General features: G+C 38.1%; 5 protein-coding genes across 7 annotated transcripts; 2 read left to right on the top strand and 3 right to left on the bottom strand.

Moving 5' to 3' along the window:
• Positions 1 to 684: 684 nt before the first annotated feature.
• LOC105954817 (Myb/SANT-like DNA-binding domain protein) lies at positions 685 to 3,083 on the top strand. Of its 2 annotated transcripts, none has more exons than XM_012978503.2 (4): positions 685 to 821; positions 1,180 to 1,521; positions 1,647 to 2,321; positions 2,594 to 3,083. In XM_012978503.2, exons 2-4 carry the CDS (start codon positions 1,186 to 1,188, stop codon positions 3,053 to 3,055), a joined length of 1,473 nt encoding a protein of 490 aa, XP_012833957.1. In that variant the 5' UTR covers positions 685 to 821; positions 1,180 to 1,185; the 3' UTR covers positions 3,056 to 3,083. The 2 variants fall into 2 exon arrangements, with proteins under 2 accessions (XP_012833957.1, XP_012833965.1); XM_012978511.2 differs by having other exon boundaries at positions 694 to 821; positions 1,175 to 1,521.
• A 280-nt stretch (positions 3,084 to 3,363) lies between these two features.
• On the bottom strand, positions 3,364 to 6,272 carry LOC105954830 (protein DEHYDRATION-INDUCED 19 homolog 4). Of its 2 annotated transcripts, none has more exons than XM_012978522.2 (5): positions 5,892 to 6,272; positions 5,575 to 5,753; positions 4,996 to 5,073; positions 4,583 to 4,842; positions 3,364 to 3,725 (listed from the first exon to the last, which is right to left on the bottom strand). In XM_012978522.2, the coding sequence occupies exons 1-5, from the start codon at positions 5,953 to 5,955 to the stop codon at positions 3,626 to 3,628; spliced, it is 681 nt and encodes a 226-aa protein (XP_012833976.1). In that variant the 5' UTR covers positions 5,956 to 6,272; the 3' UTR covers positions 3,364 to 3,625. The 2 variants fall into 2 exon arrangements, with proteins under 2 accessions (XP_012833976.1, XP_088672277.1); XM_088816151.1 differs by having other exon boundaries at positions 4,583 to 4,821; positions 4,994 to 5,073; positions 5,532 to 5,753; positions 5,892 to 6,186.
• A 359-nt stretch (positions 6,273 to 6,631) lies between these two features.
• On the bottom strand, positions 6,632 to 9,003 carry LOC105957986 (COBRA-like protein 7). Its single transcript, XM_012981982.2, has 2 exons — positions 8,264 to 9,003; positions 6,632 to 8,154 (listed from the first exon to the last, which is right to left on the bottom strand). The coding sequence occupies exons 1-2, from the start codon at positions 8,802 to 8,804 to the stop codon at positions 6,731 to 6,733; spliced, it is 1,965 nt and encodes a 654-aa protein (XP_012837436.1). The 5' UTR covers positions 8,805 to 9,003; the 3' UTR covers positions 6,632 to 6,730.
• Positions 9,004 to 9,497: 494 nt separating this feature from the next.
• CSLD5 (cellulose synthase-like D5) lies at positions 9,498 to 14,082 on the top strand. The gene is made up of 3 exons (XM_012978529.2): positions 9,498 to 11,016; positions 11,229 to 12,054; positions 12,135 to 14,082. The coding sequence occupies exons 1-3, from the start codon at positions 10,094 to 10,096 to the stop codon at positions 13,896 to 13,898; spliced, it is 3,513 nt and encodes a 1,170-aa protein (XP_012833983.1). The 5' UTR covers positions 9,498 to 10,093; the 3' UTR covers positions 13,899 to 14,082.
• A 2,376-nt stretch (positions 14,083 to 16,458) lies between these two features.
• On the bottom strand, positions 16,459 to 18,412 carry LOC105954843 (putative galacturonosyltransferase-like 7). The gene has a single exon (XM_012978531.2). It carries the CDS (start codon positions 17,773 to 17,775, stop codon positions 16,684 to 16,686), a length of 1,092 nt encoding a protein of 363 aa, XP_012833985.1. The 5' UTR covers positions 17,776 to 18,412; the 3' UTR covers positions 16,459 to 16,683.
• Between the last annotated feature and the right edge of the window lie 2,119 nt (positions 18,413 to 20,531).

Below are 20,531 nucleotides of genomic sequence, written 5' to 3'. Positions count from 1 at the left end.
ACTAATAGTAAAATTAGAGTAAACTGCAAAAACTACCCCTGTGTAATCTTGAAATAGCAAAACTCCCTGTGATAAATATACTAGCAAAAACCTCCCTTGTGAAATTATTTAAATAGCAAAAAACCCCCCTATGGAACTATTTGAGGGTTGACTTGATATAAAAAGACACAAATACCCCTGGAGTCTCGCAATTAATAAATTCTTATATTTCATAAATATTTTAATTATTTTATTTAAAAAATAATCAATTTAGTTGTTTACTATTTTTTTTAATTTCTAAACAAACAAATTAAAAAGAATAAATATACATATAATATGTATATATATAAATACATTTTGAGGGACAATTTTGTCATTTCAAGTCTAAAAAATCAGCTAGGGGGGATTCTGCCTTTTTCTAAATTTCACAGGGGGGCTTTTGCTAGTTTATTTATCACAGGGGGGTTTTCGCTATTTTGAGATAACACAGGGGTAGTATTTGCAGTTTACTCAGTAAAATTATTAAGCACCATGTAAATAAATAGAGAGAGAAAGTCAACAAAAAAAACAGAATTTTTTTTTCAAAAAAAAAAATGAAAAAAAAAAAGAAAAAGAAAAAGAAAGAAAAAAAAGTATAGTAAGGACAGAGAAAATGAGCCAAAACTATGCAGGCAAAAAGCCCAGTGGGCTATTATTATATACAAAGTGCATATCCCCCAAATCAGAGTAGAAAAACCGGGTTATCCCTAATTTGAAAACCTTGTTCTTGTCCTGGAAAACCATATCCACGTTTTCATTGAGATTTACTGCTCTGACACTATTCCAGTTTATTGATTCAAAAGGTGCGCCATTTCTTCTCTTCCTTCTCCGTTTCATATTCCGATTACACAATCTAATTCATACATGTATACTTATATATATATATATATGCCTACGATTTATCGAGAAATCTTTTCGTGTTCCTTTACTTGAATTTGTTTTGTCTCACTCTAATCCAATTCCTATTTTTTTCCTGGTGAATATGATTTTTATATTCATAGTTTGTTGAAATGGACTGAAGATTTATGATTGAGAGATTGTATATTCTCATATTAATTTTGATTTTCATGTAATTTTTTTTGTGTGATCGAAAATATAAATATTCCGTTGCATGATTATGCGTTATATGAAATGGTGTTGTGCATCGATTTTCAAGTGTAGTGAATAATGGGAGTTGAAGTGCGGAGCAGTAATTATCGACTGAGGACGATTTGGACACCGGAAATGGATCGATACTTTGTGGACCTGATGTTGGAGCAAGTTGACAGAGGAAGAAGTAGAGATGATCATTTGTTCAGCAAAAGGGGATGGAATCATATGTCTGCAATGTTTAATTCCAAATTCAATTCCAATTACGAAACCGATGTCCTCAAAAACCGGCACAAGATGCTTAGAAACCTCTTCAGGGCAATTAGGAATCTCCTCGCGCAGAAAGGCTTTTCTTGGGACGAATCTCGACAAATGGTCACAGCTGATAACCGAGTTTGGGATGACTATATTCAGGTTGCAACCATTTTTCGATTTTTTTTTACACGTAACGCCATTGTCGATGCAGTTTAGAATTTATATGTAATTGTTTGTTTTTTTTTTTTGTGTGTGTGTGTGTGTGTGTGTGTTTGTGTGTGCAGGGGCATCCGGATGCACGACCGTACAGAACGAAAACAGTTCCATATTACTCCGATCTATTTGAAATATATGGAGCCTCGGGCTCGGGAAGTAAGAGCTCAATTCCTAAGCAAAAAGCCGATTGCAGTGGGAATACGGTACAATGTGATGGTATTGTCGGCTTTTTAGAAGATACGCAAGTCGTTGATACAAGTGTGAACTACGGTACACCTAGTAGCAATATGATTGGATCAATTCGCGCAAGTGAGATGGCTAACGAGCCTCTTCACGATATAACAATTGACGAAGACTACGATGTGTCGGTGGCAAAAGGAATGGTCGATGAAACAGCGTATCAGTTTCTGTCTGATATTGGGTCAACTATAGGTACTCGTACTAGGAGGACTTATTGGCAGCCGCCTATGGACCGTTACTTTGTCACTCTTTTGTTGGAACAAGTGAACAAAGGTAACCATGTTGATGGTTTGCTTAGAAAACATGCTTGGAGAGAGATGATTTCGTCGTTTAATGATAATTTTGAATTTAGTTATGGTGTCGATATTTTGAAGAATCGATTTAAAACTCTTAGAACGCAGCATAATGTGATAAATAATCTTCTGAAGATGGATGGATTTGCTTGGGACGATGCTCGCCAAATGCTCGTTGCTGATGATCCTATCTGGCAAAATCATATCAAGGTGATTTTTTTTTCTCTCTTGTTTGGTTGGGGAGTTTAGCCATGAATAATTAAATAATTTTAATGTTTGGTAAACCCAATAGTTCCCCGGGTCGACCCTGAAATATTATTTTATCATTATCGTATCTTGACGTTTTAAAAGATTATTTATTGGACTTCTCATGGTCCAATAATATAATTGGGTTTCATTGAATTATTTAATCTTATCCGAGGAACCAAACGAGGCCTAAAGCTATTAATCATAAAAAAAAATCGACTTTTGACTATGTGCAGGCTCATGCAGAAGCTAGACAATACATGACCAGACCTGTTCCGTACTTCAAAGATTTGTGTTTGATATTCAGAGAATTGAATGACGATGACAACGAGAAAAACTTAGAGAATCTTGCAGTCGATCAATCTCCATCTGCATCAGTGTCCAGTTACGAGGGGAGAGAATCTACACATCAAGATTGTGACATAATTATAGCGGCTAATCCAGTGACAAAGCGACGCCTGGAAACCCCACCATTCACGGGATCTTCCAAAAAATCTCGGAGCGAAGATGAAGGTGTGAAGGCAGTTCCTGTAGAACTTGTAATAGCGTCGATTCAAGCCTTACCCGATATGGATGAAGACCTTGTTTTGGATGCTTGTGATCTCCTCGAGGATGACAAGAAAGCTAAAACATTTTTGGCATTAGACGTGAAGTTGCGAAAGAAGTGGTTAATAAGGAAGATCCGTCCTTCGCAATGACATAATAGCTCGATTTTGGTACTTTTTTTTTTTAAATAAATTTAATTTAATTTTGTAGTGGCTATCAACTGAGCAAGGAAACCAGAAAGCTTCAGGTGAAGAATAATTATTTAGACTTCCACTAAAATAATTCCCTATTTTTTGTTTTTGCCCCAATTTGAGAATTTGAGTGTTTTTTGCCCCATTTTTGTTGCAATAAATGACAGGTTCACATTTCACACGTTGAATTGATGAATCAAATTGTGCTCAATTTATTGCAAATAAATCAATCAAGTTAATGGTTTAGTTGTCTGATACTCATCCAGGAATTGAATAATTCAATCACAAAATTGAAATTATGAAAGAAAAATGTGTGTGTTGATGGAGCAGAAACTGCAAGAACAAAGCAGGAAACACAGGAACTGACCATGGTCCTGAGGTATCACAGTACATTAGCTGTTCATATCATTACTACTATATACTAACTGCTCGAGACAGAACAGACCAAGGCAACACGAGAAATGACGATAATGGCCCTTTCTGTCAATAACTAGTTGTAAAATTATGCAGCTTTGGCCTTAATCCAGATACTCATAAGTCGTCAAGAATCGTGGATAACAGCAATCCCTGTATAAACTCACACCGTTTGGCCGCCCTGTCATTATTCCCGTCTGTTGACAGGGTCGTTATTCTGCAACCATCATAAATGAAGAGAGAAAAAAAGTTATGGTAAGATCGAAATTTGCCTCCGATATAGTAAAATACAAATTGCGTCTACTTATTCAGGAGCATAGCGAAATAATGCATGATAAGCAAATTGGAAATTGGAATATCCTACTTACTTGTGAGAACACTGAAAAAACGGAAGAGTATAGGAAAACTAAATCAACAGATAAACCACTTATAGCAGGTTTTTAATACCCTTCCATTGACTAATTTCCCGTTTCGTCCTTCTATATTTTGAGAATTAATGGGAAAAGGGTCAATGTAAAGTTTGATTGTTTACCTTCATCGATAAAGATTAACATACTAACCCGAGAAAATGGGGTAAACTACTACTTTTGACATTGAATAACAAGTTATTTACTTACAAATATCTTAAAAAAAGAAAACTATCTCAGATTCCACCACATACGAAGAGATAACTCATAATAACACAAAAACGTTATGAAAGAATATATGCACGTCATATGCCTCTAAGGTAGTACGTACCAACCTACCAAACTGTTAACCGTTGTCACATTGATACACAACTTTATAAAGTTTGTAATAGATCAAAACCGAAAGATGCTACGATAAACAAAATTTCACAACGTCAAAGGCAATAATTTAGCACGAATGACGAGCTAGGCGGTCCTTCCATGTCAAGATGTTCCATTTATTTGGCGCAGGCAATTACCGTATATTAGAAGTATACATGCACATGCTATACACCGGCTTACATACTAATTAGCCTAACTGAACTTACTCACAAGTTGTCACACAATTCACTTTTTATTCAAAAAAAAAAAAAAAAGCACACAAATTACAAAAAAGACCTTTACATACCTCTCTGACGAAACATCATGGGAACCTTTTCCAGACAAGCTCGCTTCAGTAGGAGAAGCAACTTTGATGGTTTGGGTTTTGTAAGAAGGTTGTTGATTATTGACAAATGACATAAGCATGGAATCGGCTGCCACGTCGGAGGAAGACGCAAGAGAATGAGATTTCTTAATACTTTGTAAATGTTTCTCTTGCAACTCTTTCCTCAGTAAAAGTATTGATGACCGAGAGTGAGCATTACGGTGCTTCTTATTGCAGAGAGTGTATTTATGAGTTAAGGTAAATGCAAATAAAATGAAATAACTGCATACTCACACTAATCATGTTAACAATTTTCAGTTTTAACGAACAAAATAGCTATTGGTATTGAAAATTCAACTACAAACAGAAAATAGCTAGCATAGTTCAAAGGATATAATTAAAATACTCTCGTGTTGCATGATTACATGTGAAGCCATGTTTATGCCCACCTTCGTAGCACAAACGGGACAAATCTGCAAACAGAAGGAAATCTGGTTAAGATTCTAAAAAGAGTTTTCTTAATACTAACCTAACATCTAATAAAATCGCAAACATAAATCATTCTATAAGTTCCGTAGTACTAAAAGTGAAACACATAATTCCGTCTTTTCTTTTCCGTCCTGACGCTACTTATAATCAATAGGACCAAACTCTTGAATGCTACTTGTGAGTTTCTCTACGTGTCAACTAACTAATCAAACAAATAAACCTCAAAATACAATACAAACTCAAGAAAATTCCATAACTAATTCGACTAGGCTATTCTAAAACTAACGAAACGAAAAACACCCCTATAAGTACTCATAAATCGTTATGAACACCATCACTCTGTGTTAAAAAACGATGCAATACTATACTTAATTCTCAATTACTAGGGATTTATTGCAACTGCAAGTGCATATATACTAAAAATATGATTTAACTAAAAAGCACAAATAAATTAAAACAGAAAAAACGGATCTTTGTGAAATTACCCCGGGCTTAACCTCCATTCGGTGGTCGGCATCAATGTGGCAGCACAATCCAAGAACATCAAAATCCTCGAGGCAAAAGGGGCAAGCCAATTCTTCAAATTTCTCTTCAGTTTCCACATCGTTGACTTCTTCCCCCTCGTACTCTCCATCCGTTTCCTCTTCATCTTCATTATAATCATCTATGACAACACGAACACGTTTTTAAAAGAAGAATATCCAACAAATTAAATAAAAAAATTAATCAGCATAAGAAAACCTAGAAGGAAAAAACGAAAAAAGGCGAACAACGTATGGACTATGGAGACGCGTATACTAACCAATACTCGGTATGGAAAAGGAGGACAACGCAATTTCCAAATCGTTGTAAAATCGATCGCCCATCTCTTTTTTTTTTAATTTAATTAAAATAAATTATTGGTCGAACCTCTCCGAGAAATACACCGACGGAGATTTGTATGTATGTATGTATGTATGTATCGGAAAGAATTAAATTAAAAAGAAAAAAAAAAAAGGGGGTGATGTAAAACTGGAGTAGGGTTTGTGGGATGGTTTTTCCTTTCTTCTGTAGCAGAGAGGAGAGGAGGAATATCCAGCAAACGGGAAAACGCCAATTTTTCTATTGTTGGAAAAATTCAACGAGTTTCCGGGTATGGTCGGCGAATTCGGGTATGGATAGTTGTAGATAGGATCCGATACTCGAGTACCCGTGTATGGACTCCCGCGTTATTTAATCAATTTCCCCCAATTTATTTTGTTGACCCGTTAACCCGTTTGGTTGATTGCGTCAATTGTCAATCTACTCGTATATTATTTATTTATTTATATATGATATACGTATAGATAGGTAATTTCCTAATTAAAAAACACTTGTCAAAAAAAAAATTAATTAGTGAATATTATAACTTGTTTGTATATTTTTCATCAAAATTGAAATAAAAATTACAAATCTAGTAAGTGACGATTTATTGTGCATGAAATTTGATTAGTAGTACTTTTTATTAACAGATTCTTATTAAGGCCCGAACTCAAAAGTTTGTACTCATAAGCACCAACGGAATTTCTTAATAAGGTAAAATTAATTAAAGCTCAACTACATGAAAAAGAATGAAGAATTTGACACTCATTACATACATTATACATATATCATATATATATACTAATGCATAATTAAAACGAAAATCAACAGAATGCAGCTAAAAACAGCAGAGACATGATTCAGCCTATGCCCCATGCTTGGAAGTATTGTCGGAAGCGAGCACTCTTCACCGTTGAAATAAACTTTCGTCGGAAATCCATCGCCACGTGGCACATTGATCCCCGGTGTTTTCTTCTTAACAAAAGATATAATCGACTGCATTGATCCGGGGACGCGCGGATCTTTCTTCGGGTTGGATCCATTTTTTTCCGCAATCAAATAATTACGACCCGGTAACCCCTGCAGAAAAAGCGTGTTGTTATGTTCGCCACTCATGACTTTCCCATCCATGGAGTACGCCTCTTCGAACCCCGGCATCGCCTCGTTCAGCTCGACCGCCGCGTACCAATCGACAACGTCCGTTTCGTCCCAATTGAAAAGCGTGATTCTCGCGGTCCACCCTTTTTTGTAATCCGAGAGCACGTGCCAGTTGATGCTGACCCCACAGTTGTCCCCGCATGGCAACGGGTTCGGAATCTCGCGCCTTTTGAGCCTCGCGAAAGTCTCCGCTAGTTTCGTCCTGTTCTCGAACGGGACCAGCAACGCCTCCGAAGGGAGGAGGAGTGCGGGTCCAGTCGCGCTGCACACGTTCTTCTCGTTCCTCGGGTCGACCCTATCGCACCCGCATGCACACGTATTGCACGGGACGACAGAGTCGTTGAAGAACGAGGAGAACGATACGCAACAATTGGGCTTTTTTGATTCGACGTGTGTTGTGTTGCAGACGACTTGCCAGGTGGCGACCGCGGACGTGTAGGAAGGGAGACCCGACGGGTCGGGGAATAGGGTCGGGTCGACCCTAATAGGTTGCGAGCATTGATAAGCCGGCCCGATTGTGGAGTTGATGTTCCAATTTATGGGAGGGGAGAGTTCGGTTTTGTTCAAATTTGGTGGCATTTTGTAGACTTGCATTAGAAAGGATGATTTGGATTTGCTCACATCCATCTTAGGTGATAAAATAGTCCCGTTACGACAGCAAAACGGGACTAATCCTAGGATTGTGTCGTTGGCTTTAGTAATCGGGAGATCGATTATTGTGGGCCTCGTTTCACAGGATAAAACCTTGGAGAAATCGAGGTCTTTGTAGAATTGGCCTTGCCTGCCGAATATGCAGTCACCGGAATCTACGATTTTAGGGTAAGCGCCTCTCATTGTACTTATGAACTCGCCTTCCGTCCAATCCCAGCTTAAGTTCCAATTTTCTAATCGTCCGAAGGAGTTGTTGTTCGTGATAGTGACTTGTGCCCAATAGTTACTTTCGTGCGTCACGGTCACATCGTACATAATTGTAACATCTCCGAACTGGAGAGGGGAGAAAGCTCCGTTAACCGATACGTTTGTTTTCGCGTTGGGATCGGGTACGCAACAAACACTCATGTGGTTACCTGCGTGAAACGGATAAAATTCTTAATCTATGTCGAGTTTCTTAATATGTGCGCAGTCACAAAAATCGACATATATAATATGGGACGAAAGGGCCTGTGATTTAATTACCTTGGGTTGTGAGATTAGGACACGAGTAGCCGTCGTTAGCGAGAACGAGATTATCCGGCAGAGGGACGTTCGGCGGGCCCACTCCGAACTGCGTGCCGACCAAATCCACCACGACACGCATCTGATCGATATTTCCGGCGGTTTCGATCGCCGTTTTGAGGTCGGTGAAGCCAGGGCTTCCGGAAAAGATGGTGCCGCCGCTGATGTTAGCCGGCAGGGTGGTGCCGTTAGCAAGGACGGCGTTGCTGGCTGAGACTAGAAGCTCGCCGTGGTCGAACCCTACAAAAACACGCCAGTTCTTGAGCTCGACCGGACCGTTGTTGAGAACGGTGAGATTGGACTCGAACCGGTAAGCCTGGTTGGTCGGATCGGCCGAAGAAATAATCGGCGGAATTTCTTTTCCAGTAACATAACTATAGGTGATAAGTATGCCGTTGCATAGAGAAGAATTAGTGATCGGAGCAGGTTGAGAAACAGAGGATTGGAATAATAAAGAAAAAATAGAGATACAGAGTACTGTAAGTATTATATGAGTAGCCATAATAATATTGCTTGAATCATCAAAATTAATATACAGAAAAATGGAGAATTATTTGTAGAGGGAATACTTAGAAGAAAATGAGTGATGAATGAATGGTTGTAAGTAAATATTAGCATAGAAAAAGATGTCTGAAAATTTCTAGTCGGAATCGAAATTGTAGTATAATAATTGGAGTGGCGTGCCGGCTTTTGTTTGAGTCAGTCTCTTTAACCATAGAACTAGTCTTATTATATATGGGAAATTTAAATCAAACTTTCAATTTTAGCAATTTACTATTCAAAATTTAATCAATCAAACTATGATGATGTCACAAATTTATTTATTAAATTTTAGTAGAGAAATAGTCAAATTCATTTTTGAGTAATATTATATATTTGCGTGTGAGCAAAGCCATCAAATTTACCAACCATTCATTAAATCAAGCCCAATTTAGAATTGATATTTTCAATTTGGGCCTCCATTAAATTACATCCTCAAAAGTTGGTCTGACACAATTAGGTATATTCTATTTAAGCCCATAGTTTTGTGACCAATAATTTTACTTTCCCCAAGGCCCATAAGATCTTGCTGTTTACTTTACATGAAATAATAATAAATAAATAAATAAAAGGTAGATAAAATATATATATTTAAATAAAATAATAATATGTAACTGGATTCTTTAAAATCATGTACTACTTTTGCCGAGGATTCAAAGTTTATTTACTCAGGTTATGTAATGATGCACACTGCGTATCACAATTTAATCATAACCAATTTATTTATTCTGTCTAAAGTAATATACGTTTTTTTAAATTATTAAATTATGCAAATCCCATATAATTATTTCTTTATTTTCTCATGCTACGTATTCAAATCTTCACCCTTTAACAATTCGACCGTTGAAAACTTTAAAGCTGTGTTTCCTTTTTCTTTTTTATTTCCTTTGTTGACTTTAGCCTCATAAAAATTAGTATTCAAAGGAAATATTTTACACGTCAGATGGGGACCACTTGTGGCCGTTTTAGATTTAACATGAACCGTTGATCTCCTCTCAATCGACGGTTCTAGTGACTCGACCGTTGGTTTCAAAATCCTTCATTAAAAGACACCAACGGACAGTACATGAAAAAATATTTCAAATTTCGAAACATAGCCCAGGTTTTCAACTCTGTAATAATATCGATTCTATTTCAAATTTCATATTCTTCGTTTCATGTGTTGATTCATCAATCTCCTGAATTCTCTCGATTCTGAGCTTTTCTTTTTTTTTTTTTTAACGAAAAAAAAATTCAGTAAAGAAAAAAAAAATGGTGAAAATGGCAACTAATTCTCCGACGTCATCTCCGGTGACAATCACCGTCACTTCCTCCGGCGGATCCCGTAGTATGGGATTGACCAGCCCGAAGCCTCGCCACTCACTTTCAAACAACGCGAATTCCCCCCTCAGCGGCGGCGAAAATCGCAGAGCTTCTACAAGCGGCGGCGGCGGGGGAAGATATCTTTCCTTCTCGAAAGAAAGCACCGACGAATTCGTAGCATACACCGTTCATATGCCTCCGACCCCCGATAATCGGGTTTTCACCGACTCTCAGACCAGCCCCCCTCTCGATTCGAGAGAAAAATTGGGGAAAAACCCTAACGATGGTTTCATCAAAGACACAATATTCACCGGCGGATTCAACTCCACAACGAAAGCCCACGTGATAAAAAGCACCGAAGGCGAGCCCGCGACATTGAAATCGAAAACCATCTGCGGAATGGACGGTTGCGATGAGAAAGCCGTGGTCGGAAAAATCAAGAAAAATCAATGTGAGTGTGGTTTCGGTATCTGCAGGGACTGTTACTTGGATTGTGTAGACAGTGGAGGAGGAAACTGCCCCGGTTGTAAAGAGCCGTATAAAGACGTAAGCGATTGCGACGAAGAACCGAGGTCCGACGAGGAGGAAGATCAGGCGAACCCACTGCCTTCTTGGGGGAGAGAAGTTAAATTGGAGAAGAATTTCTCACTTGTGCAGTCTTTCAAGAATCCAAACCACGAATTCGACCACACACGCTGGTTGTTCGAAACGAAGGGGACTTACGGGTATGGTAATGCTTTGTGGCCGAGAGAGGGCTACGAGTTCGGAAGAGGGAGCGAGAGATACGACAACCCTCCTGATTTTTCTGACAGAAGGAACAAACCTTTGACCCGAAAAATTGGCATTTCTGCAGCAATCATCAGTCCTTACAGGTAACTCACTCACACTGCCAATCTCTTCTTCGTTTCGATAGATGAATACGAATGATTGTTTTTTTGGAATTTTTATTGTTGCTTGCATTATTGTTTGATTAGACTATATCTAAAAGGAAGATTGGTTACGTAAAATAAGGGTTTTTGAATGATGTTTGTATGAGATTGTTTTCGGAGCTTTCGAAAAGTTAAAAGAAGGTGTTGTTATGCAGGTTGTTGATTGTTCTTCGTCTAGGGGTTCTGTGTTGCTTTCTAGCATGGAGAATAATGCACCCAAATCACGAAGCAATGTGGTTATGGATGATGTCCGTAATCTGCGAAATCTGGTTCGCGTATTCATGGATTCTCGATCAACTCCCGAAGCTCTGCCCCGTTAAAAGGGTCACCGATCTCTCTGTTCTCAAAGAGAGATTCGAATCCTCGGAACCAAATCTACGAAACCCTAAAAAATTCTCCGATCTTCCAGGGATAGATGTCTTCGTTTCCACAGCTGATGCGGACAAAGAACCGCCACTCGTCACAGCGAACACAGTTCTTTCGATTCTCGCAGTCGATTATCCGGTCGAAAAAGTTTCTTGCTATATATCGGACGATGGTGGCTCGTTAGTGACATTCGAAGCTCTAGCAGAGGCCGCTAGCTTCGCGAGAACGTGGGTCCCGTTCTGCAGAAAGCACAAGATCGAACCGAGGAATCCCGAGGCCTACTTTGGTCAGAAGCGGGACCCTCTGAAGAACAAAGTCCGTCTCGATTTTGTTAAGGATAGGCGGAGGGTTAAGAGGGAGTACGACGAATTCAAAGTGAGGATCAACGCTTTGCCGGATTCGATTAGGCGAAGATCAGATGCTTACAACGCTCAAACCGAGATTAGGGCTAAGAAGAAACAAATGGAACTCGGGATAAACAACAATATTAATAATCCATCGGAAACAGTTAAAATCCCGAAAGCTACGTGGATGTCTGATGGAAGCCATTGGCATGGAACTTGGTCTTCTGCAGAGGAAGGTCACTCCAAAGGTGATCATGCAGGAATTATACAGGTAATAATAATATCGTTTTTCGAAATATCGATTATTTTGGCTAATCGTTTTTAATAATATTATATTGTTATGTTTTGTAGATAATGTTAGTCCCAGCTAGCCCCGAGCCGTTTTTCGGGCAAGAAGCGGACGAAGAAAACTTGATGGACACTACAGAAGTGGATATCCGATTGCCTATGCTAGTTTACGTATCCCGAGAAAAACGGCCAGGTTTTGATCACAACAAGAAAGCCGGCGCAATGAATGCATTAGTTCGAGCAAGTGCGATAATGTCAAACGGTGCATTCATTCTCAATCTCGATTGTGACCACTACATTTACAACTCTTCGGCAATGAGGGAAGGCATGTGCTTTATGCTAGACCGAGGAGGCGACAAAATTTGCTATGTTCAGTTCCCTCAGAGATTCGAAGGAATCGATCCGAACGACCGTTATGCTAATCACAATACCGTCTTCTTCGATGTCAGCATGAGAGCTCTCGACGGATTGCAAGGTCCGATGTACGTGGGAACGGGCTGCATTTTCCGAAGAATCGCTATTTACGGTTTTAGCCCTCCTATTACAACCGAGCACAACGGTTGGTTCGGCAGAAAGAAATCAAAAAAGCTTCTCAGGAGAAAATCGAAGAATGTCCCGGAAGAAGATGACGAAATGCTTCTCCCAATAAATGGTGATAATTACGAAGACGACGATGCACACAGAGCCACATTGGCGAAGCAATTCGGAAACTCTGTTTCTCTGATAGACTCTATCGCTGTGGCTGAATTCGGAGGGAGGCTACTTCACGAGCTGAGAGGGAAAGGGTGCTTAGGTAGGCCAGCTGGATCGTTAGCCGTTCAACGAGAGCCATTGGATCATTCGGCCTTGTCAGAATCTGTGAGCGTAATCACCTGCTTCTACGAGGATAAAACCGAGTGGGGTAAAAGGGTAGGCTGGATTTACGGGTCCGTGACGGAAGACGTTGTCACAGGCTACAGAATGCACAATCGAGGGTGGAGATCTGTTTACTGCGTCACCAAACGTGACGCCTTCAGAGGAACTGCTCCGATTAACCTAACCGATCGTTTGAACCAAGTCCTCCGTTGGGCGACGGGGTCCGTTGAAATTTTCTTCTCGAGAAACAACGCTCTATTCGCAAGCCCAAGGATGAAGTTTCTTCAAAGGGTGGCATATTTCAACGTCGGAATATACCCCTTTACGTCGGTCTTTTTACTCGTGTACTGCCTTCTCCCCGCGTTATCTCTCTTCTCGGGCAAATTCATCGTCCAATCGTTGGATATCACGTTCTTGATTTTACTACTCTCGATTACGCTTACACTATGCATGCTTGCATTACTGGAGATTAAGTGGTCGGGAATTACGTTACATGATTGGTGGAGGAACGAGCAGTTTTGGTTGATAGGCGGCACAAGTGCACATCCGGCAGCGGTTATTCAAGGGCTCCTGAAGGTGATTGCTGGCATTGATATATCGTTCACGTTGACTTCGAAGTCAACGGGGGCGGAGGAAGGGGAGGAGGAGTATGCTGAGCTGTACGAGTTCAGGTGGACGATGCTTATGGTGCCTCCGATTGTGATAATAATGCTGAATGTGGTCGGGATCGGGGTGGCGGTTTCGAGGACTGTGTATAGTCCGTTCCCCGAGTGGAGTAAGCTTATGGGAGGTGTGTTCTTTAGCTTTTGGGTGCTTTCCCATTTGTACCCTTTCGCCAAGGGTATGATGGGGAGAAAGGGGAAGATTCCGACCATTGTTTATTTGTGGTCGGGGTTGATTTGCATTGTCATTTCTTTGCTTACCGTGTTCGTGTACCCTCCCGTGGGAAGCTTGAGGTACGAGATTCCTTGATTAATATGGCCCCGGCCCGGCATTTCTTTCTCAATGCGTGTTTTTTGTTATGGTTTTTCATTAACATTTTGTTGTTGGATGATATATGTTTGTAGTTGTCTTTATTGTTTTTACTTTTGGAATGAATTGAACTGGGAGATTCTGTAGAATGTGAATTTTAATGCAAAATTGTTTACTCTTTGAACTTTGAATGGAGTTTGTTTACGATATTTACTTCAATTGGGAGATTGGGATTGGGATGAACCCCCAACCCAAAAAAAAAATGACAAATAATAATAAAAAAAAGAATTGAAAACTGAATTGGGTTCAAGGTGTAAAAAATTGAGACATAAAATATCTATATTATCAAGAGTCCAAATATGTAAAAAGGGGGGCCACGAATTTTGTGAATTGGTCCCAAAATATTGAAAATGGCTTTAATTGAAATATGGCTATTTAGTTGTAGCTGTAAAGTTTTGGGGTATGTGAAATAATAGTGGTTTTTAAGGGCTTGTGAGTATTTGTTCCTATCCAGAAAGACCAAAGGGGCACATGCTAAAACGACAGCCAGTTGGACGGTTTTCAGTACTTTTTCCTGCTGCTGCCCTTTCTCAACATCTCTCATTGGACGATAGTTTTTCTTAACAACACAAATTGAGTTCAAGTAATTTAATTAATCTAAGTATCTGCACTCACTGCACATAATAATAACAATTATTATTATATATTATATATTATGTTTATGTTAATCAGTTTATAATGGGAATGCAGTACTATCCATATGAATCAACTACCCTTTCTCTCTCTAAGGCCTAAGCAGCAGCGCTTAGACTTAGCTTAACAGATGAGATGATTCCTTACTTAAGCGACACTTTAATTATTAAAAGAAAAGCACGTTAAAAAAATGCAGCATCAATTTTGAAACAGATCGTGCACGGGTTTACCGTTGGCCTTTCCATCTTCCACGTCATCCTTCTAGAATCTTCTAAATAAATTTAATTCATCTTGTTAATTAAATAATTACAGACCAGTGTTTAACAATTGGGTAGGGCTACTAGTGTCAGATACCCAGTCACAATCACCATTGCTTTATACGTATAAAATACCAATAAAAATTTCCAGCTTATTCATTAAATTACTAAGAAATTAAACAAGAAAATTGATGGAAACTAAAACAGTCCAAATTAGGATTAATTATTGGTAATTAGTATATTAAATAAAGGTGGGTGAAGCTGAAGCTGGCCACGTGTGGTGCCAGGACACAGGGAATCGGGCTATCTTTTTCAATACTTTTAGACACGCAGTAAAATATGGGCCCGGATGCCCCCCCAATACACTATTACCACACACACTCATGTATATCAATTTTTATACACATTATTATTATTATTAATGCATAAATTATTATATAATAGTATAACTTAGTCATACAAAACCTAGCAAAGAAACAGATCAATAACTAATCGCCAATTAAGTGGGGTGAAAACAAGAATTATTGTTACTAACTGACTTTTAAAGAGTCTCTACCACATCCTTTTACAAAAGGACAGAAAGAAAAAAAACAAAAAAAAAAAAGATTAATAGAAGGGAGATAGATGACAGCTCACAAGAAACCCAACAATATATATATACATATAACTGTATTAGAAATGAATCCCGTGGACTTTGCAATATATAAACGTGATCACAACAAACCACTAATTAAAATACCCTCCTCCAACCATAGGTCGAAACACACCTAATTAACAAAAACTCCCTACTTTTAAGTAATTAAACCCCTAACCATCAAGAAATGCACATTTTTCCTACATAAGCACTCTTCAAGGTGACTTGCAATTAGATTCTTCATTTATATAAGTTGACTTGGGATTCGAATATTAAAAACAATAAAATGATGAAAGTAATGGAATACAACTAACAACAAAGAAAGCACACAGAGTTACTTTAGAGAGAGAGAGAGCATACCTTTCTCTCTTCACCACCAACAAATGAGGGCCAACCTACCCAGAACATGTTGCATATTTTCCACAAACTAAAAAATGTTGCAATACTGTTTTAAATAAATAAACAAAACTAAAATCCACATAATCATCAATGGGACCCACCCACTAAGTTCTATTTCCCCACCAAAATAAACATATACGTATGGCATACTGGTTTTTGTTTTGCCCAAAAACAATAAGGAAATATGAGAAATTACTAAACTAGGACGCAAGTAGGCCGACAGCATCGAGGGTTCTTACATTTTGCATTACGTTTTGAGTTCAAGCTGTATCTATCTAGGTGCAATTTCGTCATTTTTCCCAACTCCAAAAATTCACAGCCCATTTCTCGAATAAGACTAATTTATTTAACATTTTTATTATTATAATTATTGTCGGTCCTGCAATCTGCATATCTTTTTCCATTATTTAATTTCAAACATGTAAGCAACAAAACATAGAAAATAATATACAGCAACAATGATGAACAATGCCAGAGAGACAACCCACACAACTGAATATATATCATATCCTTCTTTTTACTTTATTTTTATTTTCAAGAGAGAGAAAGTAAATGGAATAAGAGTACAAATCGATCATGACATGTAATGATTTTAATCAACAAAAAACAATGTCTACAAGAAGGAATCCGAATTCATCATCAAACTAAATGGAATTAAAAAAAAAAACTATAATCGAAGATGGTGAAAAATAAAATGAAATTATAGGAGGGTAAAAAAAAATCACGAGCAGAGGTACAAAAAAAAAGTGAACAGTAGTAGCTGAAAGAATTTACCGGCGGAGGAAACAAAAAAAGAATAATATCACGTCGACTGACCATACAAATCGAACGGGGCCCACAACGAGTCGAGCGGGCACGGCTGCTTCGAGTCGAGCCGAAGCCACGGCTTGCCGCTGCCGCTCCAGTGGAGCAAGCTCACCGGACCGGCGTGGAGGTCCCTGCAGCTACCACGCACATTATCCCCACCCAATCCATGTTGATTCCACCTGTGTTCGATCGGCGCCACGTGTCCGGCGAACACCAGTAAATACGGCGGCAGCGAGCCCAGCTCGTATATCCGGCTCAGGCTTGTCTTCTGCGTCTCCATCCACTGCTCAATGCGGCGCGTGTAACCGAACCGCCTCCACTTGTCCAGATCTATCACCATCACGCCGGTGTTGAAATAGCACGGGCTCCGGCTGGAGAACACGCCGGCGTATCGAGGATCCGCCCAGAAATGCTCAGTGAAATATTTAGTGAAGTTTGCGTGGCAATACTCCGGCGCGCCGATTGTCTTCTTCCCCAAGCTTGTACTCCAGAGCTTTGATATGTCATCGACCACAACCAGATCGGAATCCAAGTAGATAACCCTAGTCACACAGTTTTCTAGAAGATCCCCTAAATAATTCCGGGCGTAATTCAACGGCTGTTCAAGCGCCTGCCGGACGGAGCTCGAAATCAGACTCCGCACTCTTTCCGGGTCGAAGAAATACACTTTAAACTTCAATTCAGGGAAAGTGGATCGGACTAGGGTTTCGAGATTCGTTTCCGAAACCAGGAAATGGAAAAACACGCTCTCAGGACACTTGGAATGCTGGAGAATCGAATGGACGGCGGCGATTGAGCCACGTAGGTATTCGCCGTCGAGAGTAATCGCAACGTGAACCAGAGACGGATCGCAGACGCTGGGCTTGTCCGATTTCGACGGGCGGCACTCGCCGGCATTGCGGAAGGCCGGGGCTCGACGGAAGGAGAATTTGTCGAATAAAATTGGGGATGTGGGGAATCTGAGATATGAATCTACCTGAGAAGATCTAATTGCCTCCGCCGGATGAAAGGATTGAAGAGAAGGGGAGAGCACAATCATCACCATCGCCGCAGAGAAAAACCCCGAAAATCTCATTATCCACAACATTTTCGTACCTCTGTAGAAGAGTTTCTGCTTTCTCTTCCTCGATTTCAAATACAAACAATTCGATGAAACCGACGAGATGAGGAACGCTAGGGTTCCTCTGAGGTCCGCCAGAGTTTGGTGCGAGAAAACCACAATTAATTATAACAATAATAATAAAATAAAAAAAAAGGATAAAATTGAATAATATTCGAAATCCCAATGGGCAAATTGTGCTTTGCTTTTTTAATTTTTTTTCTGCAAATCCTTATATATCTCTAATGGTGGTATGCCGTGGGAACGAAGCGATTTTCGATGGGAGAGAGAGTGTGTATAAAGAAATACTCAGCCCATAAACAGAAATGGGAAAGTTGAAAGGTTAATAAGAACAAATAAGGGCTTGATTAACATATGCGCCGACGTGCGCTGCAGTCACTCACACCCCCCTCTCTCTCTCTCTCCTCTTTCTCTCTCTTCGTTGGAGAAGAAAGGTGATAAGCAATACACAGAATTATACACCAGTATAGAGAGAGAGAGTTTTCGGAGGGTTTTTTTTTTTTTTTTTATTTATCCTTTTCCTTTTTTTTTTTACTTTTTGTTATAGTTTGTTGGGTTTTCCCCACCACCAGCAAAATACACTGCCAAAAGTCCAAAACATTTTTGTAACAAATAAATTAAATTAAATAATTAATTATTATATTAAAAAAAGTTAATAATTGTTAAAATGTGTGATAAATAGAAAAGCCAGCTGTGTTGTCTTCTGGGGCGATGACAACTTGGCCTTCCAACACGTCCATAATCCATACAAGTAACACACACTCCCGCACTGTACACATGGGCTTTTACATACATCATCTTCTACACTCTTTTCTTTTTTTTTTTTTTTTTTATTTTTTTCTAATGTAAAAGAAATTAGAGGAATATTTGATGAAGTTCAATTGCAACTGAAACTCTAATTGAATTTGTATTGTTCTTATCCTTTTGGTAGTTTTTCAAATCCAAAATAAACATTTTATTTAATTTAAATGTTTATAATTAACCTATTACCATTTGATTGCGTAAGCAGGATGCATGTTCAATAATTGGCACATGCCACATAGTTATACGCAAACATTATAATTAAACCGACTTATAATTGTTTGTTAAATCCGTATTATATATTTTACATAAATTACGCAAATCGTTATTATCAATAATTATCAAATAGCTTGTGAAATCGTTAAATGGATCCATAGTATTTAAACCGAATTAATTGGGATGTGACATAATTTTGTAGAATATTTGATACTCTAGTTCATAATGGTGCGAATATTTGGTGTGTGAAAGTAAATCTTTGAGACCTTGTTGTATTCATTGGAAAATAAAATTACATCCGAAATCATTAACTAATAGTTATTTTTTTCGTCCATATTTAGGTTTAGGATTATATCGTTTTGTAGATATTATATTCCATGAGATATATCAGGTAATCTACACATATAATAATCCACATATTCATGTGTATGTATACTTAACCGATAATTATTTGTATAGATCGAGTTATATTGATAAATTCTCAATTTAAATGTTTTATTGGCAAAATGGGCTTATCTCCAATTTAAAGTCCATTTTCAACTACTGGGCTTGTACATACATATTAGAATATTATTATTATTATCTTTTTTAATTAACTGAAATGCTAAATCCCACACTAATTTTACTAAATCATGTACATAACTAAAAATATTTATCTCTCTAAATATTCTCATCTCCTTCACCATCCTTCTTTTTTTACCCGACCTTTTTAACAAAATCACACACTAAAAACATCCCTAGCATTTCAAGTTCAAATTTGACAAAAATCTTCACATGTTCGAACTAAAATAAAGTTGGAATTTGAGGAAAAAATTAGAATTGATATGAATTTGAATAATTAAAAATGTTTAATGAAATTGAAGAAATATTAAATAAAATGAATAATTTTTATAATTATTCACGTAAAAAATTAATGAATTTTGAGTGATTTGTATAAAATCATTTTACGGAGAGTGAATATGAGTAGAAAGAATTTTTTTTAATTTATATATAGGATTTAATAAATTTTATTGTGAAATTTAAGCCAATCGCTTTAATTAAACATAAAGATCATACATTAATTCACAAATCACAAGTAAGGACAAGAGGAGAAAAAGATCAAGAGCTAACAAAGAACTAAATAATCAGCAAATAAATGGGGTGTACTAATGATCGTGAGACTGATGCAACCCCTGACCAGTAAGATACTGACACGTGGATGATTTTTATGTCACTTCAAATAGTACAAAAACAGAGCTATACCGTAGGTATACATACGGTGGGACCTCCTCCAAAAAAAAAAGAAACTAATGGCTAATAGAAAATGGCATCGTGAAAGGTGTTCCTCCTTCCGTACAAGAACCTCCACCGTTGCCAGCCTGGCCTCCACCGCACTTATACTATTCCAATTCTTTCGAAAGTTGTGCTACATTACATTCACATATAATTATAAATTATAAATTATAAATTATAAATAAAAATATCCGATCCATATGAGTGTTCAATCAATTTTCTAGTGAACTACGAAATATATTTAAAATTAGTTTGTAATTACAATAATTGATGAATTTCTTTGCACGGTGGCCTATAATAAATAATAATACTCCATCTACACGGTATTAAAAATAGATATTACTCCAAATCATAAAGCAAAATGTAAAGTTACTTCAAATCAATCCATGATTTCAAATAAATAAAAGCAATAAAAATAAGTAAATAAATTAAAA

The sequence above is a fragment of the Erythranthe guttata genome, chromosome 4, assembly GCF_056151865.1.
Source record: "Erythranthe guttata isolate IM_541 chromosome 4, IM_541, whole genome shotgun sequence".
NCBI lineage: Eukaryota > Viridiplantae > Streptophyta > Magnoliopsida > Lamiales > Phrymaceae > Erythranthe > Erythranthe guttata.
The sequence above is the reverse complement of the archived record's forward strand: the minus strand, read 5'-3'. Positions and strand labels throughout refer to the sequence as shown.

What these genes read in the sequence shown, in the direction of transcription:
- LOC105954817 (XM_012978503.2), top strand. Translation starts at nt 1,186, where the DNA reads ATGGGAGTTGAAGTGCGGAGCAGTAATTATCGACTGAGGACGATTTGG. An exon ending in TTTGGGATGACTATATTCAG is followed by an intron (nt 1,522 to 1,646) that starts GTTGCAACCATT and finishes TTGTGTGTGCAG; the next exon opens with GGGCATCCGGATGCACGACC. An exon ending in TCTGGCAAAATCATATCAAG is followed by an intron (nt 2,322 to 2,593) that starts GTGATTTTTTTT and finishes GACTATGTGCAG; the next exon opens with GCTCATGCAGAAGCTAGACA.
- LOC105954830 (XM_088816151.1), bottom strand. Translation starts at nt 5,955, where the DNA reads ATGGGCGATCGATTTTACAACGATTTGGAAATTGCGTTGTCCTCCTTT. An exon ending in CTTTTCCATACCGAGTATTG is followed by an intron (nt 5,754 to 5,891) that starts GTTAGTATACGC and finishes GTGTTGTCATAG; the next exon opens with ATGATTATAATGAAGATGAA. An exon ending in CACGAGAGTATTTTAATTAT is followed by an intron (nt 4,822 to 4,993) that starts ATCCTTTGAACT and finishes AATAAGAAGCAC; the next exon opens with CGTAATGCTCACTCTCGGTC.
- LOC105957986 (XM_012981982.2), bottom strand. Translation starts at nt 8,804, where the DNA reads ATGGCTACTCATATAATACTTACAGTACTCTGTATCTCTATTTTTTCT. An exon ending in TCCTAATCTCACAACCCAAG is followed by an intron (nt 8,155 to 8,263) that starts GTAATTAAATCA and finishes CGTTTCACGCAG; the next exon opens with GTAACCACATGAGTGTTTGT.
- CSLD5 (XM_012978529.2), top strand. Translation starts at nt 10,094, where the DNA reads ATGGTGAAAATGGCAACTAATTCTCCGACGTCATCTCCGGTGACAATC. An exon ending in GCAATCATCAGTCCTTACAG is followed by an intron (nt 11,017 to 11,228) that starts GTAACTCACTCA and finishes GTTGTTATGCAG; the next exon opens with GTTGTTGATTGTTCTTCGTC. An exon ending in ATCATGCAGGAATTATACAG is followed by an intron (nt 12,055 to 12,134) that starts GTAATAATAATA and finishes TATGTTTTGTAG; the next exon opens with ATAATGTTAGTCCCAGCTAG.
- LOC105954843 (XM_012978531.2), bottom strand. Translation starts at nt 17,775, where the DNA reads ATGTTGTGGATAATGAGATTTTCGGGGTTTTTCTCTGCGGCGATGGTG.